We start from the raw sequence: 27,679 nt of genomic DNA, 5'->3' as shown, positions 1-27,679 counted from the left end.
GAGAGGTGGCATTTGAGTCCTCCGGTATCCCAGCAGGCAATGCAGCCTAGAGATGCTGACAAAGGACTGGAGGGAGCAGTCGCAGCTGCTTTCCGAGGACCCGGTGTTGCCGAGGTGAGAGTCCCCCACCGTCCCGTCACCCACTTCCTCCGACTTCGGGAAGACGTGGAAGTTACGTTGCCAAGAGACCCCGCGGAAAGAAAGAGCTGTACCCAAACCCCGAGCTTGGCTCTGTGACTGACAGCCGGGCTCCGTGGCGCCGGGACGCGGGTGGGAGGTGGGGGGAAGGCAGATGGAGTCCTTTCTGCCCCATCTCTGACTGTCAGTTGCCCCGCCGCCCGCGGATCTCCGCCCCCGGGTGGGGCTGGCGCGTGTGTGTTTCGCTTTTGCCCGGGCGGAGGCAGCTGGCTCTGGATCCTCCCGGTGCCTGCCCGGCAGAGTTCGGTTGCCCCGGGGATGCGGCTCCAGGGACGACTCTTTGGCGGATGTTTCGAGGAGGGCTGGGGGAGGGAGGTGGACTCCCTGTTCGGGATGACACCGTCCTCGTCCTTCCTCCACTCCAGCGGGTCCCCGCGGCGAGCAATTGGAAGGAAATCGGCGGGGCTGGAGCGAGGCGTCCCGGGATGGCTGGAGGGCGATGAAAGCAGGGTGGAGAGGCTGGGAGTGAGAGCAAACGCCTTCTTGAAATGATTGGCGGGGGATGTAAGGGGTACGTGGCCTGTGTCTTCCCCCTTCCTGGACCTCCGCACGGATCCTGATGGTTGCACCAGCTGCTGGGCTGTAAACAGGCTCACATGACCGGTTTCACATGGAGCCGGCCGGTGTGGGGACGAGGGCTGGAAAGGCTGGGCCCTGGGCTGGTGGAGCTGAAGTCCTAGGATGGATCGTTTGAGACTCCCTTCTCAGCCTTCCAGCCCTTCGTCAGTGCTCTGTGGTGTCCCCTCTGGGTAAAGTAACTGACATCTGTCCTCTCCGGACTGAAGTAGCATTTCTGCCCCAGTAGAATCGAAGAGACCTCACTTCGGGGAGCGAGAGGGAAAATGTTAAGTGAAAAAGGTCCCGGATTTTTTTTTTACATTTGAGGGAACTAAGAGAAGGACGGAAACCTGAAAAATTGGGTCCTTTGGATCTTGCCTAAAAAGCAGTCCTGTACTTTCGGAACGCATTGTGTTCTTAATGTGAATTCCAGACCAAAATCTACTTCTTCAGGCAGGGCGCACATGGGATTTAATATAGTCTTGATGGTGAAAATCTTGTTCACTTGTTTCCTCTAAGTGCTGGGAAATCTCTGCCGAGAAAATATCATATACAGGATATTGAATAGGGAGTGGACACCAACTTTTAGATTACACGTATATTTGGTTATAAAGCAGTGGGAAGTTTGGAAAACAGGAAACGGGGCCACATGTGCCTTTCAAGTTGTTCACGTCTACATATCCAAACAGGATTCGAGATTAAACTAGTTTCTGAAGCATTTCTAGAACTCTCAAAATAAGAGGTTTACTCAAATACCAGGATATTTGAAAATTTGGAATTCCCTTTATTTGGATTCCCTCTATTTATAGAATATAATTAAATGTAATGGACAATATTCAGTACAGAGTTACCATGTTATAGGCAAAGATAGAAAATAGAACAAATAGATTATAACATAATGCATGTTTCTCCCCTTAAATTGTTCATGCACATTTTCTTCCTAAATTTTTTATTTTCAGTTTTTTTCTCATGGACCTTTTACATATAACTCCAATTTCTGAAAAGCAGAAAACAAGAAACTGCAAGAAAAGCTTCCCATTCCTCTAATAGCCCAATGAAGTAATTTGTTATTCTTTTTCTGATTTTAAAAAGTTTAAGATGGAAAATAATTTAAAATCTTGTCTGAAACTTAGATTATTAGTGTTCTGAATCTTGTTTTGCCACCTTGTAGCATTCTGGAGAAACTTGCCCTACAATAAATAGATTAAGTGATTTACTCTTTGAGGCCCTCCATTTCCTCATGTGTAATATGAAAGTTTTGTTTTAATCTCCAGAGCCCCTAATAGCTCTCAAATTCCATAAAATGGTGTAGTTTTTGATTGGGCACTATTCTTGGATAAAATAAGCTGGTCAAATAAGGCAAGATGTTGGTATCCACTAAAAGGAACATGCAGTAAGTAACAAGAAGTACCCAGAATCCTAATAGAAACAGGAACTGCATTCTGCAAAATTCTCATTAGGTTAATTAACCGTATAGGTTGACCTGTACCTGTCTCTCCTCCTCTCTATCAGGGAATTGAAGATTGCCTCCGCTAAACATTAGAAATAACAGTTCCATCTGACTTTCTTGATCTTCAGGGCATAGTACAGAGTCTTATTCTTTCACTCATTCCAGCTTCTTCCTGAATTAAGTGGGCTATGTGATCAGTGATGAAATTAGAATAAAAAGACAGCTCTAGCAGGGTCTTACCTTGGCAGTACCTTGATTAGATCATCAGAACCAGTATCTGGTTTTCAGCTTTTCAGGGTTCAAAATTACATTTTGCCAGCACATCTAGAAACTATCAGTCAGTCTCAGGGATTGATCCATATTAACCAAACTCACAAGAGATTTCTATGTTAAGATGAATACCAGTTTATTAATAAAGGGAGACGTAGAACTGCCAAGCAGACCAGAGATTCATGTACAAGCCAGGGCACCCTTTGGTCTTGACACTGTGGGAACACATAGAAATTGCTCTTGACCTCCCCTTTTTTCTAGGGTCTGTGTGGACCACTTCTTAAAACACTTAGTAGCTGATACAGTTGACAAAATTATAGCTTGCTTTTATATAAAAACCATTTTGGTTATACCTTTGTATGGATATACCCTAGTCACCTGATTGAACTTGAGCCACCTGAAAAACATCTCTGAAATCTGTTTCCTCTCCATTCCTCCTGCCTTAGTGTAGGCCCTCATGTCTCCGTGCCACATTCATTCAATATTTATTTATTTTTTTACTGTAACTACTTTGGAGTCAGGCCCTGTGCTTGACTGGTCAATGGCAACCAGTTTCCTACTTCAGATCATATCCAGTCAATTCCCTGCTTAAAATCCTTCCGAGGTTTCCCTTGGCCTGCAGCAGTGCTTCTCAAAGCATAGTGTGCACCAGAATCATTTGGAGGGCTTATTAAAACACAGATGGCTGGGCCCCAACCCCAGAATTTCTGATTCAGTAGGTCTGGGGGGAACCCAAGAATCTGCATTTCTAGCAAGTTTCCAGGTGAAGCTGCTGCTGCTAGTCTGGTACGACATTTTGAGAAACACTGGCATCCAGAATCAAGTCTAAAGCTCTCAAACTTGGCTTACAGGATTTTCACCATCTGCCTCCAGCTTACCTTTCCAGCCTTCTCTCTTGCCACTCCCCCATACGTGCTATTTTTTAACCACAAGCAATGCCAAAGCTCATTTTAAGAGTCCCTTTCATGCCTCCACACATACTCTTCCCTGGAATTCACCCCCCTCTCCCTCCACTCCTACTGCAAACCCCTATTTAAGGCAGACTGTCACTTTCTTTATGCTCCCAGAGCATTTTGTATCTATCAGCATTTTAACACTTGTCACATCTTATCCTAATTACTATGTATATCCGTTTTTCCTGCTAGACTCATTTTGGAGGGCTGAGACCATGATTTCATCTTTTCTCCATATGCTTTAGCACAGTGCCTGGTATATAATAAGTGCTCAGTAAATGTTGAAATAATTTGTGATTCTGTAACTTCTGAGAGTGCTCTATGTAGCAACATATGTATTTCCTATAATGAATTAATATAGATTTTCAGAATTGCACATACATCATGAAATAACTGAAGACATTGGGATAGTGTAAAACAAGGGTTGGAAAGAACTAGTTTGAAAGAAATGTTTTAAAAAAGACATTATTGGAGGGCATCCTTATTTCTTTTATTTATTTATTTATTTATTGGTCACGCTGCGTGGCATGCGGGATCTTAGTTCCCCAACCAGGGATTAAACCCATGTCCCCTGCCGTAGAAGCTCGGAGTCCTAACCACTGGACCGCCAGGGAATTCCCCATCCTTATTTCTTTTAAACCTTAAAAGGTACACTACTTAAGTTTTACATCTTAAATACGTAATAGCCTAGCACTACATATCATTGATAGCAGTCAATCTCATTAGTAAGATATCAAATTATACAAAAAACCCTCGAAACTGTATAAAGACAAAATTGCCTAATATTGAGCAGTGAACCATTTAAAAATATAGCGTGAACATTAGAACATCGCTTGTGAAAGAGCCGATTTTAGGAACAGACCGGCCATTAAAAAGCCTGATAGACGATACTGGAAACTCAGAGATGAGGAGAGCTGACTTTATGAAATGGGAAGGAAGGAGAGGTTTCAATACCAGTGAGAGTAAAGCAAAAGAACATACTGCTCTTCACTATTTACTATGCAGTTGCCATTGGCAAGGACTGCACCAAGTATGGAGGAAAGAGATAGCCCCTGTGCCCAGATAAAAGGGAGCTGGGCCTGGAGGTGGAGCTGGGAACCCTAATCAGTAAACACAAGAGCCAGGCACAGGTAGTAAGTAGCTGGTGCACCATAGCCAAGCAGATGGGTCACTAGTTTCTGGGAGAGGCTGTACTTCAAATCATCCTTAACTGTTTCAAACTTTGAACCACTTCGGTGCAAGAATCCCCAAGGATCACTTATTTCATTTTTCTTGCAGCCTCCTCTCCCCCAGATAAGGGCGGGGCGGGGCGGGGCGGGGGTGGAGGGCAAATGACCATATGGTTTGCAAGGGGTTTCTATGCTCTTTAAGTCTCCAGGTTTTGAACCTTTGGGGATAAAAGATCTCGAAACTCCCCTGTTTATCTCAGAGCCTTATCTTTCCCTTCCTCTGGTCCATCCAAAGTGAGGAAGACAGAGAAAATGATCACACTTGGGGTATTGGTCTCTCTGGACTGATGGTGGAAAGTGTGGGTGAGGATTTCAGTGTGTTGAGGCTTTTTTTTTTTTTGGTGGGAGAGTAGTTTGCAGACTGGTCACAAGGTGGTGTGCACACATAAGGTTTTCGCTTAAGTTTCATTCATGTTTGCATTTCTGTGCTTTGGGATCAGGAAAAGGATGAGGCAGTCTCCTGTACCACCAGCTCCCAGTGGTTCTGTCTCCCTGTTAAGTCAGGGGTATGTCAGAGCCTCAGATTTCTAAACCCTGCTGGCCCAGTTGGGCACGAGGAGGCAGGGAAGATGAGGAGAGGGAAGTGGGAGGGAGGGAGGAGGGGAGAGGCAGCTGGGAGTGTCGATGCTCTCCGTTCTCCTCTGACTGCAGCCCATGGCAAGCAGCCACCAGAGCTACGGTTCCTCTAATTGGGATCGGTTGCCTGTCTTTCGTGGATGAAGGGTGTTCAGCTATGGGGAAGGGGAATGTTCCTTGATGGAGGAGACAGTTATTAGTGGATACCTGTAGATTAACTGCTAAGTTCAGTATCTTCTTCTTTTTTTTTTTTTTAAACCCAGATTTATAGAATTGCCATTACATGATGCTATCTTTTATTTTTAATTTAATTTAATTTTATTTATTTATTTTTGTCTGTGTTGGGTCTTCGTTTCTGTGCGAGGGCTTTCTCTAGTTGCGGCAAGCGGGGGCCACTCTTCATCGCGGTGCGCGGGCCTCTCACTATCGCGGCCTCTCTTGTTGCGGAGCACAGGCTCCAGACGCGCAGGCTCGGTAATTGTGGCTCACGGGCCCAGTTGCTCTGTGGCATGTGGGATCTTCCCAGACCAGGGCTCGAACCCGTGTCCCCTGCATTAGCAGGCAGACTCCCAACCACTGCGCCACCAGGGAAGCCCAAAGTTCAGTATCTTCTAAGTGCCTAACACTGAGCTTGAGTCTTTGGATGCAAAAAACAAAACAAACAAAACAGAGCAAACAAAAACCCCACAGAAAAACAATACAGCATAATGACTGAAATCTGGGGAGTCACAATTTGTCCACACAAAACAAATGTCAAAGTATTCACTCTATCCAGTAAGTACATTAAAAAACAATGTAATAAAATTAGTGAAATGCTTGTAGATCAGAACAGTAGCAGAAGGCCATAAAGAGGGGACATTTGTTCTAGGCTTCGAAGAATGTGTAAAATTTTGGTGTCCAGAGAGGAAGAATAAAATAAACCTTGGTTATTATCACCCTAATGAATAGTTACTGACAGCCATAGCTCTGCTTTCACAATCAGGAAAAGAAAGCGTGCGCAACTTAGTAAGTGAAATTGTCTCTCAATTTTTTTTCTTGATAAAACTGAAAAGGAAACACATGCATCAAGACTTGAATTTTGGATCATCCTTTGGGAACTCTTCTCTTCTGGAAAAGCAGGGGAATTTCCTAGAGATGAGGGCATGTGTTGCCATCAGCATCAGGGAAGCAGGGTTTTTTTGTGTTTTTTTAAAATATTTATTTATTTATTTATTTATGGCTGCGCTGGGTCCTCGTTGCTGCACGTGGGCCCTCTCCAGTTGCCGAGAGCGGGCCGCTGTCTCCTGCGGTGCGCGAGCTTCTCATTGTGGTGGCCCCTCCCGTTGCAGAGCACGGGCTCCAGGCGCGCGGGTCTCAGTAATTGTGGCACGTGGGCTCTAGAGCGCAGGCTCAGTAGTTGTGGCGCACGGGCCGAGCCGCTCCGCGGCGTGTGGGATCTTCCCGGACCAGGGCTCGAACCCCTGTCCCCTGCATTGGCAGGCGGACTCCCAACCACTGTGCCACCAGGGAAGTCCCCGAAGCAGGGTTTTTGAACTGAGACGCAGAGGAGATGATTATCGTGTAGGGAAGTGCGAGTCTGGAGACCAGAGTTCTGCCACCAGTATCCTGTGCAACCTTGGGTAAGACCCTTAACCATCCTGGGCCTGTTTTCCTTGTTGGTAAAATAAGAAGGGTTAGGAGCTGACATCCTTTGACTCTGTGTGTGTTTGACTTTGGAAAGCAACCTTATTAACTGATTCACAGTGAGGTTTTACCGGCTTAGTGTATAATCTCTCCCCAGAATTTTTGCACTCTATCATTTTGCAATATTGACTAGAGCAAAGAGAAAGTGTTAGTCTCTGGAAAACCATCAATTAAAGGCAGGTATCCATCATGTTTGTTGGCAGAGTCTGTATTATTGCACTGGTGACCTGGTGCTAATTTCTCCCTAATCTCCTCTGGTTAGAGTTTGGGAGGCAATTTATATCTTAGCCAAGATAAGTGAGAAATGGGAACACAAATTCGAAAAGAGATAGTAAACTGCTCAAAAATGATTCAACACTTTTAAGATGGTGACTAGGGGACAGACAGCCTATTCACAATTCATGGGAAAATATTCAACTCATAAAGAGAAAGCTTCAAAATTCAAAAATAAGAATTGCTACTAAGCTATCATTTAAAGCTAGCAAAATTTCTACTCTGACCTATGCCAACTAACTTCCTGAGGTTAGAAGCAAGAGTTTAGCACTTGTTCTGTGTGTTTAATTTGGACTCCCCAGCCAGCTTTATAAACCATCTCATACTCCTTTGTAAGAAAGTGTTACATTTTCCTAAGTTTTCAAGTCATCTTAAATAAATCTTGGTTCTTCCCATTGTAATGAGTTTCTGTTGCATATAAAATTATTTTAAATAATTAAAAAATCATTCTATTTAACACATAGTTTAAGGTTTTCAATGTTATTAAAAGATCATAAATGGAAAATGTAATCAACAGATTTTTCACACATTGTTTCTAAATTCCTTCTTATGTTTCAAAACTGGCACCTTTTTGGAACTTCCCTGGCCGTGCAGTGGTAAACACTCTGTGCTTCCACTGCAGGGGGTATGCATGTCATGTGGCACAGCCAAAAAAATAAAATAAAAATAAAAGTTAAAAAAAAACCTGGGACCCTTTTCAAATTAGCCTCTAGTAGAGTTGTTGTTTGAGTCAACTTTTTTTTTTTTTAGTTTTGAATTAGGTCTTCATGGGGTTCAGAACTCAAAAGATTTAAAAGGGTATCCAGAGAAAACTCCCCTCTCACCCCTGTCCCCAGCCATTCAGTTTGTCTTTCCAGGGGCAGCCCTGGCTGTCCTTCCAAAGATATTTTACCCATACCCAAGAAAATAGGTTTACATAGTCTTTTATCTTCCTTTTCTACACAAATGGTAGCATACCCTACTCTCTGCATTGCACCTTGCTTTTCTCACTTAATACTGCATTTGAAGATCAGTCCATATCCACACCACACAGAGAGCTTCCCCTTTCTTCTTGACAGATAGCTGGTATCCCAACGAATGGCTATATCATACTTTACTTAATGAATTCCCTATTAATGGCCAGTTGGGCCGTTTCCAATCTTTTGCTATTGACAACAACAACTAGCTCTTACTGCGTGCCACGCTTCGTTCTATGTGCCTCACATAAATTATTTTATTAATCCTCAGTGCTGCAAAAAAAAAAAAAAAGCCCTGTCACATATATGATTTCACACAAGGGGAATATTTATGCCTGAGAAATTCCTAGAAGTAGAACGTCTAGATCTGAGGGTCAGGTGCATTCAATTTTGGCAGGTATAGTGGTTGTACCAACTTATATTTATATCCCCGCCAGCAATGTAAGAACATGCCTGATTGCTCCCACCATGTACTATCAAACTTTTTGATTTTTGCCAATCTGACAGGTAAAAACATGTATTTCAAGTATAGCTTTAGTTTGTATTTCTCTTGTGAGTGAGGTTACACATCCTTTTGTAAGTTTAAAAACAATTTGTATGTCCTTTTCTATAAAATATTATAGTGTTTGCTCATTTTTATATTGAGTTGTCTTTTTTAATGATTTGGAGGTCCTCTATATATAGTAGGGCAATTAGACATTGCCTATGATATGAACTGAAAATGTTTTTTTGGCTTTACTTATAAAATTTTTTGCCATGCAGAACTTTAAAAGTTTTTATATAGTTGAATTTATTAATAGTTTTTGGTTCCTGGTTGTTAGAAAGCCTAAGATTATTAAAAAGATTTTCCATGGTTTCTAGTGCCTTTATGCTTTTGGTGTTTTTATACATTTAAAGCTTTGATCCATTTGGAATTTACCATAATAAAATTCTGGAATTTTATAAGGAGTGAGGGATAAACTCAATTGTGTTTGTAGATGGATACCTGGTTTTATCAACATTTATTGACTGAACTATCTTCCATGAATTAGAGATGCCACCTTTAAAAAAAATTTTTTTTTTTAATTTATTTTTGGCTGCGTTGGGTCTTCGTTGCTGCGCGCGGGCTTTCTCTAGTTGTGGCGAGCGGGGGCAACTCGTTGGTGCAGTGCGTGGGCTTCTCATTGCGGTGGCTTCTCTTGTTGCGGAGCACGGGCTCTAGGCGTGCGGGCTTCAGTAGTGGTAGCTCGCGGACTCTAGAGAGCAGGCTCAGTAGTTGTGGTGCACGGGCTTAGTTGCTCCGCAGCATGTGGGATCTTCCCGGACCAGGGATCAAACCTGTGTCCCCTGTATTGGCAGGCAGATTTTTAACCACTGCGCCACCAGGGAAGCCTGAGATGTCACCTTTTATCATAAGCTAAATTCTCAGCGTAACTGAGTTTTAGAATAAGATGTTGAATATTATTTAGTGATGCCAAATTTGGATGTTCTATTCCTGGTAGCCAAGCTTACTAAGAAAGTAATTGTAGAGCTTATTTTCTATTGAAAAAAATAACATGCCAAACTTCTGAGAGGACATTATCCAAATAGAAATATGTATGGCTCTTAGGAAAGAAAAGAAATTCATGGCAAATAAAAACTCAGAATTAAAATGATTTAATCAGATGCTTTTCAGAATAACCTTAGTTTTATTTTATTGAAATGGCCAGTTAGTTTGGTATAGTGGAAAGAATACTGGACTAGGAGAGGCCTGCTGGCATTTTTTTATCTCCCTTGGTCTCTTCCTAATTTAGTAATAACAACAAATACTTAGAACAGCGCCTTGCCTATAACCAGTGCTAAAGGCTTTACATAGATCAGTTCATTCAGTATACGTAATTAATAAAGAATTTGTAATCTGTTGTGAATTAAACAAATGTAAAATATTATTACTAATAAATATGTCTATAGGCGCTTTCAGCTTAGTCAAAAAAAAAACAAAAAACAAAAAACAACCTAACACTGTTATGGGCTACATGCATGCTGTAAAGTATACAAATAGAAAGTGGAATCTGGGGCAGCCTGTGGATGATGACCTTACCAAGGTTCTCCCTTACCTTCACATTCCTGTGTCTTCACTTATGCTGATCCCCAGGTCTCAATGCCCTCCCTACCTACTTCCCCCAGCACAGAAGCTCGTATCCTTTTCTTTAAGGGCCACCCCAAATGTTGTCTCCTGGCCTCTCTTCCAGGTAGAATTATTCATGCAGTCTTCTAATTCCCTAGCGCTTTATATACAACGGTATGCATTATAATCAAGGTAGCTTAAATATTTATTTTGTCTCCTCAATTATACTTGAGTTTCTGGAGGGCAGAGTTTCTGGAGGGCAGGGCCTGTGCATTATTCATTTTTGTATCTCTGTGCAGCTCTTGACATAGTTCCTGGCCTATAATGTTCAGCTGAGAGAAAAGAATAAAAATTTGCATACATGATTATACAGTATCCTATATGATAAAAGTGGGCAAGGCCTCAATCAGAATCTGAGCCCCGATAGCTGGTAAAAACCAAACAATGGTACCTCAGAAACTAACACAACATTGCAAAGCAGTCATACCACAATAATAATTAAAAAAACAACCAAACAATGTAATCATTTGTTATATTTCTCTCTGAGTGTATGAGAACCTGAGTGCAAAGTATTAAATGGATTTTGGCCTACTGTATTTTATAGGTGTGATCTACAGGGTGAAAATCAAACATTTTCTGTGACTGTATGTTTTAGCTTTCTCATTTTATTTTAAAAAGCCACACTTAGGATGCTAGCTAAATAAGAATGTTGTTGATCAAAATTAGATTAGGAGATAAATACAGAAACATTACTTATCAGACAGGCTACAACTCTCTGGAACATATTCAACAACCCCAGAAGAAATCCAAAAAGGTCTCTGAAGTTGGAAGAAAATAGCTCTCATGAAGTCTGTGTACTTGATGTAGGAGGGGAGGCACGGTGCCACTTGCATGCCAAGGCCTGCTTACTGACTTTGAATTTTCATGGAAAACTCCAAGGACTGCTTAGCAAGTTTGGATATGCGTCTTCTTTTCAAGACATTTTTCCTTGTCTTGGGTTTTGGTAGAAAAATAGATTAAGAGAACTCTTCCACCCGTGCTGCCAGAAGGCACTAACTAAAGCATTGTTGAAATGAGTGTTAAAAAAGTGAGTCTCGTGTTTTTCCTTTGTAAATCATGGACGCTTACTTTGTTTTATATTTTTTTTCATCTTTAAGAATTCTGATTGGCTCACATAAAATCAGTTGTGACAGATTAAAACTTTTTTTTTTAATCTGAGGTTTTAAATGAGTGACATCCTTTTGATCTCACCTTTTTGAGGGTGATTAATTTTAAGTAGGAAGCCTTCTTTATCATAGGTTGATATCCTGAATGTGAAAGGAGCAAGTGTAAGCTTCTTTGCATAGTTTGGTAGAAGCTGTATAAGTAAGCCAAGCGGAAAAGTCAAAAGGCATGTTTAAATGATCTGGGGACTGTTCTAATGCATGCTAACCATGCTAGTCATAGCTAACTCATGATAACAGGTATCACTCAGCTTGCTTTTTCTCTTCTCTTTCCAGATTGCCAAAATGCTTTGGAGTTTTTAAGTGATTTTAAGAAAAGCCCAAAATAGATTTGAGACTGTAAAAACTGAAGCCGCAGCAAGGGGGATTCAGTGCCAATGCATCAACAAAAAAGACAGCCAGAGTTAGTGGAAGGAAATCTTCCTGTCTTTGTGTTTCCCACAGAGCTGATATTTTACGCAGATGACCAGTCAACACATAAGCAAGTGTTGACGCTGTATAATCCCTATGAGTTTGCCTTAAAGTTCAAAGGTGAGTCTCCTAGGTGTGTTTTCTGGATTTTCACTACTCCCTACTAATTTTTGACTTGTAGAAACTAATTTTTTAAAAAAACACTAATGGCCATTGTGACTTTTTCTTTCAGTTTTGTGTACTACTCCAAATAAGTATGTTGTCGCTGACGCTGCAGGTGCAGTAAAGCCTCAGTGTTGTGTGGATATGTAAGTCACAACCACTTCCTGGTAACATGTTTTCAGTGTGTTCATATTTATGTGTTTAACTTGAAAAAGATCTTTTCTTGAAGCTGCTCCCACATAGGCCTTCATTAAATTTTGAATTTTTGCTGAGAGTTTGTCTCGCAACATACTTTTTAAGAAGTTTCTAAGAAATTCTAAACAGGTTGGCCAAACAATAATGCATTATGTTGGAGCTGATGTGTTTGTTAATATTTCCACGAACACTTCCTCACTGTTGTGCTTTTATTCATAGCAGGGAGATTTATGGAGGCAACATTCTAACTTATTCCTTTAAATTTCTCTAGCTATAAGAGGGAATTTAGCCCTCTTTGGAACATCTTGCTGTTATAGTGTCATTTGTGGAGCTACTATGCTCTCAGAACAATGGTCATATAAATTCATCTGAAATGATTCAGCTAATAAAACTGAAAGTCTATACAAACAGGAAGCGAGTGTATAACTACTCATCTGTAAAAGGTTATCTGAGCTCTTCCAGATAACTTCGTCTTAGAGTGTCAGATAACTGATTGTTTGTTCAAGCTGTTCATATTTAATTTTCACTTTAGAACTAGTGGTGACCAGATGGATCCAATGACCAGCCCTTAATTTAAGCTACCAAGTAAACTGTATTTGTTTAAATCTTCCGTTGAGAATGAGAAGCAGAAGTCTTTTCTCTTGCATACATTTTCATCATCTCAGAGCCATAAAATGATGTATCTTTGAGGACGTGTTTTTGCACATTTCTTTTGATTTTCGTTCAGTACGTAATAAGCACGGACTATTGCAAAGAAATATAGTCTCTTGCCTAATCAATGTGTTACCTTTGACCCAGTTGTTCTGTGTTCTCTATTAAGAATGAAGTAAAATAAATGGCACTGCAGATAACTTGCATAAAATTATAGTACTTTATATACTCCTTCCAGAGAAATACAGAAATGCATTGTAAGCCTTCTGTTGCATTGGTCTTACTGTGTTACCTACTTACTCAATTGCTTATTTTTGCCTTCGTGCACGGACTTCAATTTTAAGTGTAGGTGAGGTTTGTTATTTTGTTACTTGAACAATAAATAAGTGGCAATAGGAATTTATGAGACTTTTGTGGGGAAGAAACAATTTCACATATCCTGTTTAGTGAATATTGCTGTACACAGATAGCCAGGAAAAAATGTCATTGCTAAAAGGAATTTTCTTTACCTATCATTCTTTTCTTTACCTATCATTCTTTTACTTTTTTTACTTATCATTCTTAAGATGACTCTTATTCATCAAATATTTCAGAATTACCCATTTCTTTTTGGGTTATACTGTGATTTTTTTTTAAAGTATCACTAGCAAATTTCTGTATTTGAGTATTTGGTTATAGTCAGTTAATATGTATGAAATCTCTTGCTGAATTCTGCTTGACAGGCCCCCAGAAACCTAAACAGCATGTTCTTTTTTAATGTTTCCAGTGTGATTCGTCATAGAGATGTTCGATCCTGTCACTATGGTGTGATAGACAAATTCCGTCTCCAAGTTTCCGAGCAAAGCCAGAGGAAGGCTTTAGGAAGGAAAGAGGTCGTGGCTACTCTTCTCCCATCGGCAAAAGAACAACAAAAGGAAGAAGAGGAAAAAAGAATAAAGGAACATTTAACTGAAAGTTTATTTTTTGAGCAGTCGTTTCAACCAGGTAGTCTGGATTGTTTTTAAAGCCCTTTTGAGGTCTTACACATTTCTTACTTTAAGAGAATCAGGGAGCAAAGAATAATTACTAGAACAATAACCTGCCACTCTAAACCTAGTCGACTACTTCAAAAGTGAACATAGAGATCAGGTACCTAGAATCGAACAAGAGGCCTAGAGCTGGCCTTTCAGCGGAGAGAAGGGCTCCCACTAGATGAGGCTGTAAGGAGAGGGCAGTCGTTGCCAGAGCCTTTTCAATCTATAAAACCTGAGACTGCAGGCACTGTACTTTATAATGCTAGCACAATTTGGCAATTCTATACTTTTGTTTCTGTGACTTTCCTATATCCTTTCTCATTTAATTAATTCGAAGAAGGAGAGAGATTGTGTTTGGCAATAGGCCAAGCTTGGTGCGCTGTTCATATTATTTTGAAAAAAAAAATCTCATTAAAGTTGAAGTTAATTAAACTAAGTAGATTATAATATCCCCTGTGGGCTATTAATTGAATCCCTCTCCATTCCTCATTTCCTTCCAGCTTAGATATTCAGGAGTGTTATGATATATTCTTTCAACATCGACACTATCCTCATATTCAACTCTTGGACGTCATTCCGCCTCCCTCTGAACTTCTCATTATCTCCCTCCAACCCTATTATAAGGGGAGGAAGATAAAATTTTCCATAGAAAAGCATGGAAACTTTTTGACCGTGATATATGAATGTGATAGCAGCTGTCCTTGAAATGGCAACATTATATATGAGGGATTAAAAACCATCTACTTGTCATTACATTAATTCATAGATCTCTATCAGTTTGTTCATCTTAGAATGTTTATCTCGACAAGACAGGGAGTAATGCCTCTTTGATTTACTGGAGCCAAGTGTCTTCTCATTCCATGCGAGGAGTGCCCAGATTTTCTGGTGATACCAAGACTAGGAACTAGGTAGTAACTAGTAGATTGTTTTCTTCTCAGCAACTATTATTAACCGACAGGACCAGTTTTTCATGTTTCAAAGCTGAAAGAGAATCTCTGTCAAATGTCACTTCGATGTCCAATCAATACTGTGAAGTTGACTTATAAATAGATATGAAATGCAAGATTCCTCTTTTAAAATGCCTCCTGTAGAACAAGAAAGGCCATTTGAGCATTTGGTTTGGGGTGTTAATTTTATAATTTAAAGTAAAGTGGTCGTTGCAGATCATTTTGGTATTTAACAGACTGGTTTAATGCCGAACAATAATAAGGGTTAAAAGTTTACTGTTTTATATATATATTTTTTTCTTTTCTTTTTAAATTGTTAGAATTCAAGCGAAAATCATCCTAAAATACAAATGTGTATTAATTGAGCATTTTATTCTTATTTTATTTTTATAACGAACCTTTGTATCTGAAGTACATTAGAGAATTCTTCTCATTGTAAAATTGGAGTAGGTAGATGAATAGAATAGGTGATATTGGCATAGCACATGGTGGTCTCTGTTTTGGGAAAAAAAAAAAAGCACCACACACCTCTCTAAGCCATCCTGGTCAGGAAGCTCAAGGAAAGCAGACACCTTATTTGTCTTGTTCATCATTATGTTCACCCTATTTGTCTTGTTCATCAAGTTCATCACTTGTTCAGCACAGTGCCCGGCATACAGTAGTTACACAGGAAATATGTGCGCGGGCCTCACTAGGAAGGCTGGACTTCTCAGCTGGTAGGGTCGGCTGGACTGGTTTTCTTTGTCTTACAAGGTTTCCACGGTTCCCGCTAGTCTCTAGAGCAAGGGCGACAGCACACGGTAGAGCTCCCCGCTCCCCGCAAGTACAACAATGTTGTGAGGGTCTCTCTGTGAGTTTAGCTGGAAAAATCGTTGGAGGCTGTATCGTGAAAGATTTGGACTTTAAAATGTGGTGAAAGGCAGTACAAATGAGAAATTTCTTCTCAAGTTATGTATTATATAAAAAGACATATAGTAGTAACAAATTAGAAAAAGCAACCAGCACCTATAATCCCACACACTTAACAGATCTGCTTACATGTGTTCCACGTTACTTTCTAGACCTCGTCTATGTGCATAAATACAATTTATATATTTATATATATATATATATTCTTTTTTTTTCATTTAGCAGAAATTGAAGAGAAACCCACAAAGCATACTTTCACAAAATATCAAAGCCCAGGTCATTAAAAAGTTATTTTAAAAAGATTCAGCTGAATCTTAGAGGGTTTGTCTTAATTACATTATTAATGAACTGCTATGTCTACGCCAGGTTTGAGCCAGTGCTCTCTGGCTTAAGAAAACTACGTTCTTTATTATGGTTTATAATAATAAAGAATTGAGACTGACCTAAAAGTCATTTAGGGGATTGATTAAATTACGAATATTCATAAGATGGAATGTCAGGCAGACATTTACAAGGATTTGATAGAATGGTAGATAGTTATATATTGACATAGAAAGAGGTTCAAATATATTTCCAAGTGAGAGAAAAAAAGTTATAGAACAGTATGTATAATATGGTCTCATTTAAGTAAAAAATCATTTTACGTGTTTATATGGGCATTTATAAAATCTGAAAGGATCTATACCAAGCTGTTAACAGTGTTATCTCTAGGAGGATGGGATTACAGAGGAACCTTTATGTTTTCTATATCTCTAAAATTTTTACAACCCTGTAGTATCAGAAAAACTTTCCACTTTGAAAAATGTCAAGCATTTATGTGAATGTTTTTGGAATTTCTTTAAATAGTAAAAATTCCTTGAAATAATCTTTACTGTGGGTTTGCATTGAACAGTGTAGTTGTCATAAATATTTTCCTTGAAAACCTACCTTTGCAACAAATATAAATATAAAAGTACTACATTCATTAGCAAAAGACAGACTTGTTTTTAGGCATTTATGCTATTGTTTCATCTCAAGCAATAATCACTATAAGATTTGAATTTGTTTTCACCTGTCTGTCTTTGGTGAGGCTCAATTAAACTTCACACAACAGCTATGGTATTAATAATTTAGAAAAGCTGCATCTAATAATAAAATGAACAGCATTATTTCATTAATAAAACACAAAGATTGTGTTGCTGTTGGCTATTCCTTTTAATGAAAGGAAGGGTCGTGGGAAAAGCCATATGACAGAAAATGCTGGTGGGTTTCTTAAAAATATGGGTATGAATATTGTACACACACAACCAGAACTGTAGAATAGCAGGCCGATAATAAATATATATATTTTTTTTTAATAAATATTTTTAAATTTTATTTTATGGTGGTAAGAACACAACATGATATCTACTCTTTTAACAAATGTTCGTGTACAGTATAGTATTGGTAACTATAGGCACAATGCTGTACAGCTGATCTCTAGAACTTATTCATCTTGTGTAATTGAGATTTTTATGCCCATTGATTAGCAACCCAGCCCCTGGCAACCACCATTCTGCTCTCTGATTCTATGACTTTGACTATTTTAGATTCCCCATATAAACGGAATCACGCAGTATTTGTCCTTCTGTGACGGATTTATTTCATTTAGCATAGTATTTGCCTGACATTGTTTCTGCTGCTTTCTTACTTCTATGCTATAAATGGGGGTAGAGTGGAAGGCAAGAGTTTTCATAGGCAGCTTTAGTCACATTAAAGTAGAACCTTTTTGCCGCCTTAACACTTTCAAAAATGATAGCAGGATGCTGCAGGTATTAGGACCAAACCTGCCTCGAGACCTACCAAAGATACTCCCAGAAGGCAGTGGAGCTCTACTGCAGTAGAGTACACACAAGCAATGCACTGGGGGTACGGGAAGAAAATGCCAGAACTTCAATTTCTATCTATTTGTAGCCCATTCTCTGCACAGATAATACATGCTTGAACACTTTCTACGAATTCCGGTGGGGTAGTGGGGAAAGGATGATACCCACTGTTCTCTTCAGTAGGAACTCACTACCTCACATTCCATCCTGTAACGGGCTTCCAGACAAGTCCAACAGATAAGGCCCCACGAAATGGGAAAGATGGGGAAAGAATCAGAGAAGTTAGACAAAACCAGAATCCTGGTGAGGGGTGGCCAGTCTGTGTGAATGAACTTTTGTCTTAAGTTGTTTTTAGAAGCAAGCTCAGGGACTTTTATCTTTTTACAGAAAACAGAACTGTCTCCTCAGGACCTAGTTTACTAACTGTCTTCCTGGGAGTGGTGTGTATTGCAGCTCTGATGCTTCCCACGCTGGGGGATGTGGAATCGCTGGTGCCTCTCTACCTCCACTTAAGTGTCAATCAAAAATTAGTGGCTGCTTATATCTTAGGTAAGTGTTTTAAAGATGCATTGGGGGCATATGTGTAGGCAATTTGTTTTCTTGAAAAGAATAATACATTGTTCTTTTATTTATTCCACTCTTTCTTCAAAAAATCTCTTCTGGACTAAATTGTGTCCTAAATACTTGCAAAATACATTTGTAAAAACATGAGAATTGGGCTTCCCTGGTGGCGCAGTGGTTGAGAATCTGCCTGCTAATGCAGGGGACATGGGTTCGAGCCCTGGTCTGGGAAGATCCCACATGCCACGGAGCGACTAGGCCCGTGAGCCACAACTACTGAGCCTGCGCGTCTGGAGCCTGTGCTCCGCAACAAGAGAGGCCGCGATAGTGAGAGGCCCGCGCACCGCGATGAAGAGTGGCCCCCGCTTGCCACAACTAGAGAAAGCCCTTGCACAGAAACGAAGACCCAACACAGCCAAAAATAAATAAATAAACAAATATGGGGTTTAAAAAAAATTTTTTTAAAAAACAAAAAAACATGAGAATTATGGAAACACTAACATTAAACTTCAGTAAGCCAAGGATTCCTAACCCGAATCAAGGCCCAGAATCTTTAAATGGCTTGCCTGAGGTCTATTGATTACAGTTGATTCTCTTCTTAAAAAAGTTATTTAAAATTTTAATACAGTTTTTAAAGGTTACTTTCCATTTACAGTTATTACAAAATATTGGCTCTATTCCCTGTGTTGTCCAATAAATCCCTGAGCCTATCTTACACCCAATAGTTTGTACTTCCCACTGCCCCACCCCTATTCTGTCCCTCCCTGTGTAGGCAGTTTTTATGGCCTGGAGGTGGTAGTGGTGGCCTTTATGTGTGTGTGGGGTGATGGTGGTGGCTTGACTTTTTTTTAAAGTAAAACAGACTGCTTCAAAAGCACGTTGAGGTAAAGTGCATTTTAAGATTTAATTGTTGGCTCACATTTAGTTCTTTTCAGCTTGTTTATCTAGTACCTAATACTGTATTTTTCAGTTATTTTCCTTTTGCTGATTTACAATGGTATAAAACATGTATAAAATGTAAAATGCATACATTCCATGATACGGCATTTTTACTTCTAGGAATTGATCCTAGGGAAACATACAAAGTGCATACAGTGATAAAGATGAACAGGGCAGCCTTGTTTAATGTTGTGACCCTTTCTCTTTAAACCAGTTCCCTTGTTTCCTATTGAATCATTCTTTCAGTCATCCTGGCCTGAAATCTTATAGTTAATTAGTTCAAATGAACAAACATTCATTCAGGACCTACCATGTGTCAAGGATTAGGGTTCTGGTGATGAATGACTCTCCTCACCGTCTCCTCTCACCTCTTCTGAGGTGCCAACCCTTTTCAGTATTCTCTCTCAGAATTCCTTGGTGTGCTCCCTTTTTTAAAATTTCCAAATTGTCTTCTAAGTTGTCTCCGACTTCTGTCTGTGTCCCTCCTATTCCTGTTCCTCCCCTTTACCCTCATTATCTCCCCCCACAAATCATCCATCACATTACTGTCAGGTTGATTTCCATCCTGTGTTCATTTCACCACCACCACTCCCTACTCAACAACCTTCAGTGATTCCCCATAATCCATAGAATGAAGTATAACTCCGTAGTTTGGCATTGAAGACTCTCCACACTCTGAGTCCTCTCTGAGTTACTCTTGCCTCGCTGCTTCCCTATGTAAATTCTTGATTAGAGTGCGTTAGGTTATTTACTGATCCCCAAAAAGTTCATCTGGAGCCCCGGTCCTACCTCCATGCCCTTGTTCTTGCCATTCGCTCACCTGAAATGCCTGCCAATCATACTGTTCTATATCTTTCCTGTCCATCTTTTAGGCTTACTTCAGCTTGACCTTTTGGGGCATCTTCTCTGACTGCTCCAGTCCTATGTGATTATTTTCCTTCTCTGTACTTTATCACTCACTTTTTAAAAACCACTCATTTAGGACTGAGGATATTCTTATATTATTAAAATTTTTTATGGTTTTATGTATGGAGTCTCTTCAAAAGAAACAAGCTAAGCAGAAATACTATGCTTCTGTCTCTTTGTGCCTTAGGGCCCTGGGATACAAACAGGCTTGCATTGTTTTTGTTGATGAAATTAGCAGGCTTTACTGACACTTTAAAATGCCATGTCTGCTATTATTATAGTTGATGTGACTGGATAAAGCGAGAGATATATTTGATGGTTAAAAAATTAGCTACGGCCAGACATTAGTGATTGTATTAAATCTATCCAATGACTGCCTATCGCTGTAAATTGGATTTCTTCTGTATAGTATCAGCTAAATTCAAGTTGATTTTGAGTTCTTGGTAGAGTACCTGCCTATGTGCTGTGTTTTGTTTGCTCATTGAGGTGTAAGCAATTATTTATTGAATGGAAGATTTTGTAAAATGCATGTCCTTAACTGTTCTCCAATTTTTTCTTTCAGGTCTTATCACAATGGCTATACTTAGAACATGAGCAAGGAATTCACTTGACTTCTGAAGTAAATTTATCTTGAAAATATGAATGTGGACTGCCTTTTATCTCTATTTCACCCCATTAACATGCTACAAACTATTGATTGATTTACAATCATTGCAAATGTATAATATATATTTTAAATTACTCTATAATTTTATTCCAAGGACTCCAGCACATTATGTTACAGACAGCAAGGAAGCTTCTGAGTGACACTTAGGAAATTTTTTGAAGAAATTCTTTTTATATCTAAGCCTACCGTGCAAAAGACTTTAATTAAGACATTTGTTATTTTCTCATCTTTTTTCTAATTCACTTTGATTGTTGAGATCATGTGTCCTTCAAAGTTAAAGGCCTAAAAGAGCAAACTGACCAGCCTGAAAATAAAATTACATTTATTTCCTAGCTACGAACATCAATGTTACTATATAAATTATGCCTTGTCCTCTATCATTATATACAGTCGCCATGGTGTTTCTAAAATAAGAGTTTTACAGTTAATAGAGAAGGTACAGTTAATGTACCTTTATATATAAATGTACCTGTACCTAATACAGTTAATGTAGAAGGTAAAAAAATGAAAAAGCATAAAGTACTGAGGGATCATGTTTATCTTAGGGTCTCACAGAAGACAGGACATATTTAATTCATCTGGTGAACTACAGGATAGGTTGTGGTCCAGCCACCAAGAAGTAGGGTGACCATTCTGTTTGGTCTAAGAATTCTGAAGGAAGGTAGGCATTTGTTTAGTTAGTTGGTACACCTGGCTTTACCTCTGGATAATGCTTTATGTTAACAGGAGGAAAAATAACTTTATCTTTTCTCCCCAGCCCTTTGCCTGACTGTAAGCTACTGGCCCAGATTGGGACTACCAATGCCAGGTGGTTTATGTGGAGATGATTTTTCACCTTTAAACTCTAAGCCAAGTATAAAAAATCCTTAATATCTGTGTCTATTTTTTAATCAGTCACTGAGACATTTTTTAAGTTTGTATTTATTATTAAAACAACTTTACCAAAAAAAGTCCCCAAAGCACAACTATGTACATTTCTTTATAGCCTCTTCTGATCTCTAACATATATATGCGGTTTTAACTGTTATTGTTATAGTATCTGATCTTTTGACTTAGGATTTTTATCTGAGAGCACAATGTATTGAGTCTCTTGAAAATCATCTTCCAGATCTTTTTACAGAATGATCTTATGCACTGCTACTGTAGTATTCTCAAGGGATATATGTAAACACGAGATGTATGCCTGAGGTTGGGTTTTGCAGGAAACAGTACTTTGCTTCTAAAGTAAAAGCTTTTACTTATACTCTTTCATAGAAAATCCTCATTGTTTAACCATTTGGGGAGCATAAATCATTAAATGGATCATGTCTGTACGTTGTGTAATGACTAAAAAGCACATAAATGTAATCTATTTTGAACTTTGTAAAAAAAAAAAAACCCTTGTGTTTGAAGGTTATCCTTCTTTCTCTGTCCATCTCAAGTCGCGCGCGTGTGTGTGTGCGTGTGTGTGCGCGCGTGTGTGTGCGTGTGCAGGTGCACGCACGTGTGTGTGCATGTGATAACACATTGTACAGAACAGAAATTACTTTAAAAAAATAAAAGAAAATGGAGACCTAAGTTTCACAACGATTGACACATTTTGTTTCGGTATATCTCTGAGGAACTCAAAGTCTCCTGTTTCCTAAAGCTGTCTCCTATTCCTGTGAGTTAAATAAGCAAAAATAAGTAGTGAAATCTGTGAGCTAAAATGTCTTAAATTTTTTAATTTACCGAAGGAGTTTATTTGTTTTTACAGTTTTTGAATAGGTAACAGTTATGTGCTTCAAAAATCAAAAACTATAAAAAGGTGCAAAATCTCTCCGCGCCATCCCTGTCCACACAGCTCCTTACAAGTGACCACTTTTATGAGTTTATATATACTTCGTTTGTTTCTCCAAATATATATTCTTATTTTAATGCTTTTATATATAAATGGTAACATGTTCTACATACTGTACTGCACCTAGCTTTTTTCTACTTAACGCTATATCCAGGAAGAACTTTCTATATCAGTAGTTAAAGAGTATCCTCCTTCTTCTTATTACAGCTGCATAATATTTTGCATGGCTTAGAGCATAATTCATTTTACCAGTTCCTGACTAGTTCTACCAGTAACGCATGAGAGTGCATTCCACAGTCTCATTAGCTATGTGTTTTGCCTATCTGATAGCTGAGAAATGGTATATCCGTGTAGTTTTAATTTTTATTAACTTAAAAGTGAGGTTGACCATCTTTTCATAGAGCTTATTCGCATCTTTGGTCCCCCACCCCCTGCTTTCTGGTGGGTGGGTGGTTTTTTTCCTTATTGGCTTGTAGGAGCTCTTTGTGATATGAGTTGCAAATATTTCCTTTCAGTTTATCATTTTTCTTTGACTTTGCTTATGGTGTCTTTACCATGCAAAACTTATTCTGGAGTCGTTGAATTTATGAGTCTTTTATGACTTCTGGATTTTGAATCATAGTTAGACAACCCCACTCCAAGGTAACAAATCATAGATATGCACATGCATACAAACACCAGTTAGAAGATATAATGTAGAGAATAGTCCATTTACAATAGCAAAAAAATTAAATTTAAAAAACCTAGGTTTAAACTTAAAGTCCCAAAACTTTTATAAGGGAAACTAAAACACTCCTTAAAAAAAAGAAAATAAAATAAAACACTCCTGGGAAACACAAAACTAGACCTGAACAAATGGAAAGACATCTGGGATGTGTAGTCTTAACATCATAAAGATTTCCTATCTTTCTAAGTTACGTAAATTTAACATGATCCCAAAAAGAATACCACAAAGTTTTGGTTTTGTTTTTTTTTTTACCTAGACAGGTTGACTCTAGAGTTCATATGAAGAAATAGCATAGCTAGGAAAACTTGAAGAGTAAAGGGAGAAATTTTTCCAGAAATTAAAACTTTTATATAACTCCAATAATTCCAATAATGTGCCATTGGCCTGTGAACAAACCAATGGAAAAGAATTGGAGTACAGAAATAGACCCAAATATATCCAGGAATTTAGATAAAGGTGTCATCTGCAAACAGTGGAGAAAAAAATATACTGGTCAATAAATGGCATGAAAACTGGATAGCCATCTAGAAAAAAAATTGAAGTTGAATTGATGCATTCCACCAGGATAAACTCCAAATGGATCAAAAATTTAAATGTAAAAAGATGAAACCATCAAGGTGCTAGACAACAGAATGGGAGAATTAATTCCTTTATAATCTTGGAAGGGGTTAATTCTGGATGACTCAGTAACAGTATTTCATATGAAAAGACTAAATTCATAACCAATGTCTCCCCCAGTTTTGTAAAAGGACTGCCCCAAATGAGTTTTCAAAGTAGATCCCCAGAATCATAAACCGGTTGGATTTTTCCCTTTTAGAGATTACTTGATTCAACTCACTTACGTTCTCCTCTTTAATTCAAACCTGCTGCGTTTTGACACGATACAATCAACAAGAACTGGGTGACCGGCAAGTGATCGTACACTGTGTGTCTGCACTGTGTAGATTTGCGGTCCACATCTGAGTGTGTGGTGGCACCTCAAATAGCCTTTGATCCAATTCAGTGCTGAAGTGCCTGGCACACCCCACAAATGCTGTAGGAGCTGGAGAGGCCTGAACTGGTCTTAAACGGTGGGCTGACTCATACACAAAGAGTAGCGGGGTTCACAAGAAAAGGCAAGGATAAATGTGCCACGAGGTGAGGTGAGTTGTTTTGAAACGATTTCCAGGGAGATATTTGAGACTGTGATTGTGTGTGCCGTCATTTCCTGTCTACCATGAAGAAAACTTCTTTTCTGCCATGATTAAAGGGGCTGAACACAGGCTAGTGAGGAAGGAACCAAGCTTGCCAAGGGGCCACTGGCATTACAGAATTTAATCAGGGACATGGTAAAGAAGTTGTCATCGTGAAAATGAATATGATTCATCTTGAAGGCAGCTAGCAGACAGGAAATGCACAGCAAGAGGCATGGCAATAGTTGTAATTATCTGTCACTGTAGGTGTTTCTGCCGCCTCGAAATCGTTAGGCCTGCACAATTCTGCCACTCAAATTCACTTCAGAAGGAGTTATACAAAGTCAGCGTGTAAAGCTTCAGGTTTCTAGTAGGGATTCTGGAAACGAGTGTCTCCTCGACGTTTTCATTCACCGAACAATTAAGTAGAAAGACTATATAGCAGCTGCTGAGGAGACACCTACAGGGTTTCAACATGAACATGGAAACAGAACTCTGAGGTTTCAAAACTTTGCTATTATAAAAGAGATTGAAGATTTCAAGTAGCACCTAAAGCCCTGACATTTTGAGAGAACAGGCCTAAAAGGAACAATTTAAAATAGACCTAAAGGAAATTGCAGGTAGGGGAGTGCTTGGGACCGTGTAGCTACACTAGGAGATTCAAATGGAGGGAGTCTCGCTGTATTATCCCAGCAGCAGAATGTCAAGTTAGTGATTATTTCATTAGGAAAATATTTGCTACACCTGTAATCTTGAAGTGATTAAACAACATACCAGAGCAGAACATTACTCTCCGGGATTAAATACCAAACAAAATAACAAAGAGTTGACCCAGCTATGGGCCACTGGGATGAGACCTTGTCCAGTTACCACGTCAAAGACCCTTGAAGTAAGCCATAGGCAGAGAAAAAGAAGAATCAATTAGGATACTGGACTAAACTCAAGCTGGCTGTTTCCTTTATTTTGTTCATTTAGTTTCTAATTTGCCCCTGTCACTTAGTTAATCTAACTATGTCCAAAAAATTAAAGTGGCACCTACCCTGAGCTATGTCAACTCAGTACCTAATAAAAATGGGGCCCAGTTCAAGGAAGATGATGATGGGGAATGTCCAGCTCACTAAATGCATTTTCCAATTAGCTGGGAGATTGCTTTGTGAATCACTGACTTGATGAACACACAAGCTGGGCAGTTCAGGATGGGGGAAAGCCCTCATTCAATAAAGTGAAAAGAATAAATGAAATGATTTCACGAGGATATAGACAGATTTTAGTGCACCAAGGTAGAGAAAAACAATGCAAAACCTCTCTTGACAAAATGAAGTGTGAACTGTGATGATGTTAAAGGGAAAAAATGTGCTAAACCCTGGGAGGGATGGGTAAATTACTTTTGCACAATCACAAGTCACGGCAGACGAGGTTAGGAATGGATTTATTTGGGGAGATTGAAACGAAAGCTCCCTCTCTCCCCTAATGAACATGTTTTGGAGCTAATCACTGTACTAGGTTACCTGTGTCTTCTACTCTTTGCAGGCTGTTTGTTTGTGGGCTTTTCTTAATAGACTTTGTTATTTAGAGCAGTTTTGGGTTCACAGCAAAATTGAGCAAAAAGTACAGAGACTTCTCATATACCCCTGTCCTAACCCCCAACACGTGCATAGCCTCCTGCACCATCCACATCCCACAGAGGTGCATTTGTTATAATGGAGGAACCTACACTGACACATCATTATCAAGCAAAGTCCAGAGCTTACAATAGGATTCACTCTTGTCGTATGTTCTATGGGTTTGGACAAATGCATAATGCCATGTGTCAACCATTATAGTAGTATATAGATAGTATCATATAGAATAGTATCACTGCCCTAAAAATCCTTTTTAACTTAAAAACCTTGTTATGGAAAATGTTAAACATGTACAGAAGCAGAGAGAATAGTATAATGAACCCCTCCCATTTACCCATCACCTGCTTTCAGAAATTACCAACCATGGCCAATCCCAATGAGGTATTTTGCAAAGGCTATGAGAATGGAGCTATAGGCAGACTGGTATTACTTTTGTGGAAAAAGGGTTTCTTCTCAGTTAAGTGAGTGATTGAATTATTTTGGAGTGACCATGTATTAAGCACTAACTGTGCTAGGTACTTTGCAAATGTTATCTAGACCCTCGCTACTCCAAGTGTGGTCGGTAGACCACCAGCATGGGCATCCCCTGGAGCCCACTGGCAGTGAAGACTCTCCGGCCCCATCTCAGACCTACGGAATCAGGGTCAGCAGTTTAGCAAGATCCCCCAGGTGATCTGTATGTGACTTGAAAGTTAAGAAGCACCGACTCCCTGGTCCAGGGTGGACACTTAAAATAGCATCCCAACAATCCTGCAACAACTCCTCAAGGCAGATACTATCATGCCCAATTTATAGATGAGATAGCTAAAGCTCAGAGATATTATTTGGCCTTTTCAAGGTCTCCACAGCTAAACTTAGATTTGTCTGGCTTCAGAGTTTATGATTTTACCGCTTAGAGCATGCTGCCTCCCACCTAGGGGGCTCACTTTTGGGTTAACTCAGTGGAAAAAGAAAAGGAGATGGTAGTATGTGTTTAAACAACAGAGGACCAACCAGTCATCCTGGCAGATGATGACGACAGTGACGACGACAGCGATGATGACGGCAACAACAACAGAAAACCAAACAGTTTGCTATTATGCACGCAGTCACTTGCTCCACTGAAAGACTTTTTCACTTTTCAACCAGTTATTATGGAATCGTGTAGACAGCTAAATATTTCAGAGCAGTCAGAGGTCAGGAAAAAAAAAAACTGGAGCAATTATCAAAGTTAGTCCCCCTTGACAGTGTCTGTTGACCCAAATATGAACCAAACTGCAAACCATACGCTTTCCCAGAACAGAGAGAAGATGTGCTATAGACTCACATAACTAATGCATTTTTAAAAATCCGTCAGGCCAGTTTGACATCATATAGGCAGGAAAGGCAGGTTTCACTTTCCAACCAGCTGGGCAGTTTTAGCCTACAGCTCTGCTTATACTGAGAAGGGAGCCTGAAATTGCTGAGCACTGCTGGGCAATGCAGTGGGACCCTTTGTGTTCTGGGTAGCATTTTGAAAGGAATATTACAGGAGAAGGTAGAGAAAAAGCATAATTCTGGGAGCACACCCCAAGTTTAGCAGAAACTCATTAGATCTTAGGAACTTCTCCCTGTAATCCTAGGAGGAGATTAGGCTGTTTCCTACTCTTTCTGCTGCCCTAATGACTCAGGGGATCAGCATGGCTGCTTGCTTTTGCAAT

The 27,679-nt window shown here is 39.5% G+C and overlaps 1 protein-coding gene across 1 annotated transcript; it reads left to right on the top strand.

Moving 5' to 3' along the window:
• Positions 1-22,228, top strand: MOSPD1 (motile sperm domain containing 1). Its single transcript, XM_059910152.1, has 6 exons — positions 1-114; positions 11,732-11,986; positions 12,099-12,174; positions 13,641-13,858; positions 17,975-18,136; positions 20,556-22,228. The coding sequence occupies exons 2-6, from the start codon at positions 11,833-11,835 to the stop codon at positions 20,585-20,587; spliced, it is 642 nt and encodes a 213-aa protein (XP_059766135.1). The 5' UTR covers positions 1-114; positions 11,732-11,832; the 3' UTR covers positions 20,588-22,228.
• The last annotated feature ends 5,451 nt before the right edge of the window (positions 22,229-27,679 follow it).

This window comes from Balaenoptera ricei, chromosome X (assembly GCF_028023285.1).
Source record: "Balaenoptera ricei isolate mBalRic1 chromosome X, mBalRic1.hap2, whole genome shotgun sequence".
Classification (NCBI taxonomy): Eukaryota; Metazoa; Chordata; class Mammalia; order Artiodactyla; family Balaenopteridae; genus Balaenoptera; species Balaenoptera ricei.
This window is presented reverse-complemented; position numbering and strand designations above follow the sequence as displayed.

Excerpts from the sequence above, each read along its gene's own strand:
- MOSPD1 (XM_059910152.1), top strand. The coding sequence starts at position 11,833 with ATGCATCAACAAAAAAGACAGCCAGAGTTAGTGGAAGGAAATCTTCCT. Across the intron at positions 13,859-17,974 it reads TGAGCAGTCGTTTCAACCAG|AAAACAGAACTGTCTCCTCA; the intron begins GTAGTCTGGATT and ends ATCTTTTTACAG. Across the intron at positions 18,137-20,555 it reads AGTGGCTGCTTATATCTTAG|GTCTTATCACAATGGCTATA; the intron begins GTAAGTGTTTTA and ends TTTTTCTTTCAG.